The sequence below is a fragment of the Phocoena sinus genome, chromosome 2 (genome assembly GCF_008692025.1).
Source record: "Phocoena sinus isolate mPhoSin1 chromosome 2, mPhoSin1.pri, whole genome shotgun sequence".
NCBI classification, from domain to species: domain Eukaryota; kingdom Metazoa; phylum Chordata; class Mammalia; order Artiodactyla; family Phocoenidae; genus Phocoena; species Phocoena sinus.
This window is the reverse complement of record NC_045764.1, coordinates 67,287,352-67,295,060: the sequence shown is the minus strand read 5'-3', so window position 1 is coordinate 67,295,060 and position 7,709 is coordinate 67,287,352. Positions and strand designations below refer to the sequence as shown.

Below are 7,709 nucleotides of genomic sequence, written 5' to 3'. Positions count from 1 at the left end.
CCACTGTTGCTCTAAGGCCCCTCTGCTGAGTGACTTTGGCCTGTCACGTCACTGCTCTGTGCCTCAGTGTCCTGGCCGGGCCTCGTCACAGGGCTGTTGATGGTCAAATGGCTGGTGAACCGTCAGTTCTCAGCATGTGTGTCAGTTCTCTCCCCTCCTTCTGGTGGGGGGGGTGCGGTTTGGGGTGGGGATGCAGTAGATGCCTGCGTTGCGGTCTCCGGCCCCACCACAAGCTGCCCAGGGGGCTCAGAGGGAGGCCTCTTAAGTGACTTTCCCAGCTGGGAAGTCTCCCCCCTTTTCTTCCTTTCCCTCCTCTCCCCACCGCAGCCCCCACCCCTTCCGGCAGAAGCTGCTGACTCTCCCCACTTCTCAGTGGTTTGTGCTGCCCCCCACCCCTCCCCACACCCACCGAGGAAGTGAGGGGGGCGGTTCCCTGGAGCTACAGCGCTGGGCACAGCTAGGTTCTCCCCGTTCTTCTCCCAGACACCTGTTATATCCCTTGTCCACGGCTGACGGCTGTCCTGCCTGTGGGCTCCGACTCCAAGGTCCAGCCACTTTGTCAGGACCGACACGTACGGCTGCACATGTTGTGCACTGCACCAGAGCTCCCAGACCAGGGACAAGTGGGTCCTAGAAAGGGGCTGCATGTGCGCAGAGGGATGCGTTGGTAATTGGCACATGGACGGCTGGGGCCCTCCTTTGTCCCTTGACCACCTCCATGTGGAAGGATCTCTTTTCCTCCACTTCGCGTCTCTCGAGTCACCTGTTCACACCCATTTCTAGACCCAGAGAATTTCAGCTGGAGGATTCACACTCTTCCCGGTTGGGCTGAGTAGAGGAGAGACTGGAGGGAGGCAGGAGAGGAGGGGAACTTCTCACTGACAGCCTTACGGGAGAAGAGGAGACGGGACGTCAGGTGGGGGCTTGGAAGGGTGGGGAGCACAGAGCAGAGGCCTGGGGGGAAGGCCGGCAGGGCCGGGCCAAGTGCTTACTCGGAATCACCCTGTGTCTGGAAAGGGTCTCTTGGAGGAGACATGACTGTTGGGCCTTGTAGTAGCCCAGCCTCGAGACCGAAAAGCCCAGAGGCAGCGACAGAGATGACAATTTGTTGCATAGGGGATCTTACGTGTCCAAAACGACATCCTGCAGCGACTCCCCACTGTGGATGGAAGGTGGCAGGCAGGACGCAGCAGCAGTTTTCACTACTGCAAGGGAGGAGGAGGCTACCAGTTACAGGGGGAATTGGCTTCAGGTGGGCTCCTCAGTTACCAGGCAAACCAGCAGCTGGGAAAGGGGCAAGCACATAGGTAGTTAGTAGTTACTGATTAAGGCCTATGATTAAGACGATTGGATGGTCATGGGAGCGAAGCAGGGCCTGGTCGAGCTGGGGATGTACAGAGAGCAAGAGAACAGCCCTCTTGAACGGCCTGACCACACACTCCACCCCTACACACCCTATATGACCCTTTGGTCTGACCCTCTTCCGCCACATCCCTGGGGTCAGGTATGCAGAGGGCACTGCAACCAAATACCACAAATGCAACAGAGTCAACAGCTGCTAAGGAGTATCAAGAGTCCCAGAGGTGGGCAGACTTTGGAGCCAGGCGCTTATTGGGTCAACTTTTCATGGAAGTCCAGAGGAGGATGACGATAGCATCTCGCTGTAGACCCAGCAGTCAGACTTACCAATGGCGAGGCCACCACTGCTGTCCAGGTCCCAAACAGATTCCCTCTGCTCAGGCTAGGGACGAAATATAGAGATGATTTACAGGCACGAGACGGGGGGAAGATCGTGACCCTGAAGCCAGATACAAGCAGTAACAGCATTCTGAGATCACACCACCCCTACCTGTGGTCTGCATCGCAGCCCGCAGTCCCACGCCGTCTGTCCACCCTCAGTCCCCACAGCCAGTGCCAAATACTGGAGAGGGCGCGTAACAGACCATAGCGTTCATATAATGGTGCTTTCTCCAACAGGGGCCCGGATTGATTACCTTAGTGGTGTGAGGCAGGGCCAAGTGGAGGACAGGTGAAGCCTGTGAGTCCCTTTCTAATCCTATTCCCCATGAAGCAGCACACCCAAACCGCCGGGGACCCACCTGCCAGTCCCAGGCCATTTGGTACTGGGTTCCCCTAGCAATAGGTCCGGTGGCCAGGGTGAAGACAAGTTATTGTCCTGGTCAGTACTGGTCCTTCGGTGGTCAACAGTTGAACTTGGATGGCGTTGCCTAGTTGCTTCTGGGTTAACGTGCTGCAGGCACTGGGTCGACTGCTCCTGGGATGTTCAGTTATAGCTCGGAGGGGCTGAGTTAGCGTCCTGGTCCACGTGTCAAGAGAGCGGGTTTCCAGTTTCACTAGCGGGTTGAGTGGTCCATTCATCCCTCGGCTTAGCCTGGCAGCAGGGGCGTTGTAGCGCAGGGGGAAATGCCAGCGTCTGTCATTTTTATCAGCCCATGCCTGAATTTCGTGGCCCATAAAGTGGGTTCCTTGGTCACTATCGGGGTCCTTTCCCCATAGGGTCGCCCCGTCACCATCCACCCCTGGGCTGTCCACTGCATCCATCCAGATGCTGTCCGTTGCAGACCGGCTGGCCGCTGCTGCCCACCTGCACTGATTACCCCGGGGGCCAACCCATCAGTGTACGAAACCTCCCAAGGAATGGAGCCTGTGCCTTCTTCCACTAAAGGTGGTATCCCAGGAGGATCAGCTGTCTCCGTCAGGCCGGTGGGGTCCTCCATGGTGTAGGTAACCGGGCCTCAGCGTGTAACTCTGCACTCGGTGGGCCAGTAGGTCAAGGGCTACGTTGCCTTCAACAGACACGCCACTTAGTTCTGGTTCGGACTTGTGCGTGCCCGGACTTGGGCTTCTGGAAGGTATCCTTTAGCCACTCAGCTGTGGGATCCTGAGTACGTACAGTCACTGGGGTGCCTCCTGGGATGTCTTTCACCTGTCGTGAAGCATCGTCGATTGCCCAGAGCTGTTGTTCCATCCCACGGCATCGTTATTCCGCCCCCTTCCACGGGTGGGACCAGAAGCCCAAGGGCACTCTTGTGATTACGCTGTTACCACAGGCCCCAACCAAACCGTTGCAGGTAACTGGCCACGTCCAACTCACAGGCCTGTCCCCGAGTCCATATCCCTAAAGCCCTGGATCTGTTTAACAGCCACCTTGGCTTGGGTGAAGGCATCTTCCTCCCCCGGGGTCCTCTCCCACTGAGCTCCCTTCTTTACAGGCTTGAACTAAGGGTCAAAAAGTTTGGGCCAGATGCGGGATGAGAGGCCTCCAACAGCCCAACAGCCCAACAGCCCTAGCCAGGTCTGTAATTGTTTCGGGGTGATGGGCCACAGGTGTGCTTGCATTTTGCCAGTAACTGCTGACAGTACCACTTTTGCCTTACCGGACCAGATAACACCCAACCAAGTATTTGACAGGTCATCCAGGTCTTTGCCTTCTGTCTGCATTCTCCAGCCATCCCTCTGCTGTCAAAGGAGCTCCAAGCGTGGGGGCTGCTACTTTGAAACGGGAAACACACCCTGAGGTTAACAGAATATCCCCATTATGATGGGAGAGAGAGGCATCCCTCCCGATGGTCTGCTGCCTCCGCTCTGGGGGAGAAGAGAGCTCTTCATCTGCGCCTGGGGGACAGGGAGCTCGATGACCTCGTCCCAATCTTCTTCCTCTTCACCAGTGCTCTCTGTAGGGTCCCACGCCTTGGAGTTCCCACCTGGACGGGCCCCAACCATCTGGACTCCCTGTCGGGGAAGCTACCTTCCCTTCAGCCACGCGGCGTGCTGGGCTAAGTGTCTGCTATCCCATCTTGTTCCCTCCAGCTGGCCATTAACGTTCCGGCAGTTTTGGTTTGGGCCAGCCTGGCACCCCACCTGTAGGCCCCTAACCTGAGCCTTGAGCACTTGCTCAGTGTCTGTGGCCTTTCTCAGCCCCCAAAGCAGCAGCCAGCCCACAGCCATGGCCACCCCTTCCACCGTCTAGCTTCTTTTTCCCCACAGTAATGGCAGCGACATCTCTGCAACACCCTCAGGGTGGTCTGTGGATCCGCCAGTCTCTTGGCGGCCCTCATTCATCAAGGACAGACGCCACAGGGCCCCGCACACGAGTGGACGGCCACCCCCCGGATTCCTCACAACGTTCCATTCCCCGTCCTCCTTCCCCGACATCTCGGTGCGCCCGGGAGTCTCCCCGGCTTCTCGGCCGGCTCGCCAATTGTTGGGCTGCACTCCCGCAGGCCTGCAAGCCTTGTAGTGGCCCAGCCTTGAGACCAAAGGAACAGCCCAGAGACAGTGACAGAGACATCAGTGATTTGTTGCATAGGGGATCTTACACGTTTGAAGCAACATCCTGGAGCAACACCCCACCGTGTGCGGCAGACGGGACTCGGCAGCCATCTTTGCTGCTCTGTGGGGGAAGGAGGTTACCAGTTATAGGGGGAATTGACGTCAGGTGGGCTCCTCAGTTACCAGGGGCTAGTTAAGCCCTACAATTAAGACGATTGGATGGTCATGGGAGCGAAGCAGGGCCTGGTCGAGCTGGGGATGTACAGAGAGCAAGAGAACAGCCATCTTGAATGGCCTGACCATACACGTGACATTTCCTTGAGTTTAGGTCAGTGTGTGCTAGAGTTTGGGGCTGTGTCCTCAAAGGCACACCAACTGAGACACCCTGGCCAACTCCTTTTTTAGGTGTTTGTAGGTGTCTCTAAGGGGTGTTTCTCATGACTGAAAACACCTGCACGGGGTGGTGGCTACCTGAGTGTTCACTATACAAAAATTCTCAAGGTGTATGCTTTACCTTGTCGTGTGTAGGCTACACTTCAACTCAGGCCGCAAAACAGAAACCCCCTCCAATGCCACTTGGGGGCAGAGTTTGTTCACCTGGAGGGCCCCATCACCAGAATTTCTGACTCCGCAGGTGAAAGGGGGAAAGAATCTGCATTTTCTCCTGCCATCTTGATGCTGCCAGTCAGGACCATACTTTGAAAACCATTGGCGTAGAGTTTTCTAGGTGGAGGGAAGCCAGGGGGCAATTAAGAAGTATTTCTAGGGCAACATTTTCAGTAAACTGCCCAAAGAGATCTTGGTCAAGAGGGACATGACTCTCCAAGGCTCCAATAACTTGCTGTGATTTCTTTTCCATTCTAAACACTCGTTTTCATACCTAATTTTTTATTCACTTTTTTTTTCAACTGTTTTCTTATGAAGCACCCGCAAAATTGTATAAGCTTCAGACCCCACATAACCAGGCCTATGCCTGCTCAGACGATATCCATTAAGTCCTTCTATGGAGAACAGGCCTGGAGCAGGCTTTGGAGTTAACAGTGGCCTTGAGGTAGGGAAGGGGTCAAACGAGGTTGCTGGGCAGGTGGAGGCCCTTGTGTGCTGAAAGGCCGCAGCTGGCTTATGAATTAAGAATGTACAGACTTGTGACCTGCTGAGTCAGGGGGCACAAGCCACCCACGCAGGGGCGGCAGGCAGCTCCCTCGGCATCCAGCTCCCACTCTGGGGAAATGAAACCCATGGGGTCCTTTTGATTGAAGGCAGTTTCAATACATCCACACGAAGGAAGTAGAGCCACAAGATTTATTGTTTCAGATCCCAGACGCCAGGGGGCGCAATGAGCCAGGGGTAGGACCATCCTCCGTCCCAGATCCTGAGGGAGAAGACAGCAGGGTACCAAGTACCTATCTAAAGCGGGAGGGGTGGAGGTCACCAGCTTTTTATGGGTTTAAACCCTGAGTGGTTATTTTAAAGGTGCCTGGGAAAGGCAAAGTGGGAATCCTAAACTCCAGTCTTTATGTCCACACTCTGGGTGTGAGAAGGGTCACCGTGCTGTAACATGCCGTGGCAGCAAGCCTGAAAAACAAAGCTGCTTTCCTCAAAAGGTGTTTCTCTCATCACAGCATGGCCGACAATGCGTCTCCTGTTCAGCGTGGCCCTCCCCTGTGTTTTCTAGTAACAGTAGCCCACAAAGCCCCCGGTGGCTGTGTGGTGAGGCTGAGACCCTCAAAGATCAAGAGCTGAGGCCCCAAGGGATTAAACAACTTGCCCAAGGCTAAGTGCCAACCTCCCACAAACCAGGTCCGCCACCTTGCCCCAAAGGGCACCCTCTCTGCTTCAGCCCCTGGAACGGGCTGGCAGCACAGCTGGGAGGCTCAGTGGGACATCTCTGAGGGGCAGGTCTGGAGATGCCCTATGCTGGTCCCCACCCCTGAGAACCACCCCCAGACTCCTCTGAAGAGAGCTGGGACCTAGAGGAGGCCCTTCTTGCTCCCGAGGTGACCCCCAACCGCAGGATCCTACTAAGTGGCACGGAGGGCCAGTGGCCAGTGGCAACACCTGCTCTCAGCCACACGGGGCTGAGTGGGCCCTTGGGGTCAGCCCAGGGCTCCTGCCTGGGCCCCAGACCAGCCACTCCCTCCCCTGCTCCAGGGACCACCCTCCTCCTGCCTCCCAAATTCACTCCCAAAGTAAGAAGCAGCAGCAGCCAGCCAGGCTGGGCTCCACACCGCCTTTAGTCACACTTCTCACCCCTGATGCTGACAGCAGACGGGGACTGATGGGGGCTGGGGGACCACTGCATGCAAGGTGAAAGGAGGCTCTGAGGCACAGGGCTCCCTGAGAGCACAGGAGAGGAGGCGGGGCCGGGGGAGGCGAGGCAGGCCCCCGAGACCCCCGCGCACACGCAGGTCAGCACTGCTGGGAAATGAGGCTGAGGGCCCGCAGCCGAGGGAGGAGACGGGGCCCCAGTGCCTCGGGGGAGGCGGGGGGGTCGTCCCATGGGGAACGAGGGCCCCTTTCCTGGGAACAGGCCTGCTGGTGGCAGGCAGAGACTGAGGCTGAGACAAGGCTGACTGAAGAGCCTCAAGACGTCCCCACCCCTAGTGAGCGGCTCAGGGAGCAGTACAAGTGCGTGAGAACTCTGCCTTCGGCGGCCACTCAGAAACCTGCAGTCAGCCTCACACGAAGGGGTGCCACGATCCTGGAGTGGGGAGGGAGAGAGAGCTTCTGGCAGAGGGAGACCAGAGACCACTGCCAGACCCTGAGATCAGGCCGGTGGGTGGCGGGGAGGGTGGCCTCTGGCTGCCCACGGTCAGGTGGCTCGACACCCCGTGCAGCCTGAGGTCGGGTGAGGATCTGGGGTGCACATACTCCTCCGGACTCAGTGTCGGCTGCTGACGTGGAGGGTGTAGAAGGCCCAGGGCTCAGGGACGTAGATGACGCCCGGGTACTTCTTCCTGAGTACGGGGTCATTCCATAGCCAGGCGACCCAGAGCGCCACGAGCAGGAGGGTGAGGGCAAAGGAGGAGAAGAGGAAGAGGCCGTTGCTGTCCAGGAAGAGGCGCTTGCGCTTCTGGTGCAGGACAAGGGCCAGCATGGCGAAGAAGGTGAAGATGAAGAGGATGAAGATCTGGCCCTCGGTGACCAGGTACCTAAGGAGGCCCGTGCGTGAGCGGAGGTGGGTGCCGTGACAGCCCATCCTGCCCGGCATCCCTCCCTCTACCCAAGTACCAGGCTGCCCACCCAGTGGGTCAGATTAGCGCGTCAAGTGAGGGGCTGAGGCAACCACTTCACTCTGAGCCGTGGCCCATACTCAGCATATTGATTTGGCTTGTAGAGTTACTGTTTTTTAAAACATTGAATTTGTTGCCAGTATGTAAATAGCAGATTACCTGCCAATGTGGAGTTCTGGTTTC

General features: G+C 57.3%; 1 protein-coding gene across 12 annotated transcripts in view; it reads right to left on the bottom strand.

Moving 5' to 3' along the window:
• Window positions 1-5,580: 5,580 nt before the first annotated feature.
• The window catches only part of CLN6 (CLN6 transmembrane ER protein), a 49,759-nt gene continuing 47,630 nt past the window's right edge, over window positions 5,581-7,709 (bottom strand). For all 12 annotated transcript variants that reach the window (XM_032621173.1, XM_032621176.1, XM_032621179.1 and 9 more), the window contains one exon: window positions 5,581-7,445. In XM_032621173.1, coding sequence (XP_032477064.1) covers window positions 7,175-7,445 — 271 coding nt within the window. In that variant the 3' untranslated portion in view covers window positions 5,581-7,174. The remainder of the gene's footprint in view (window positions 7,446-7,709) is intronic.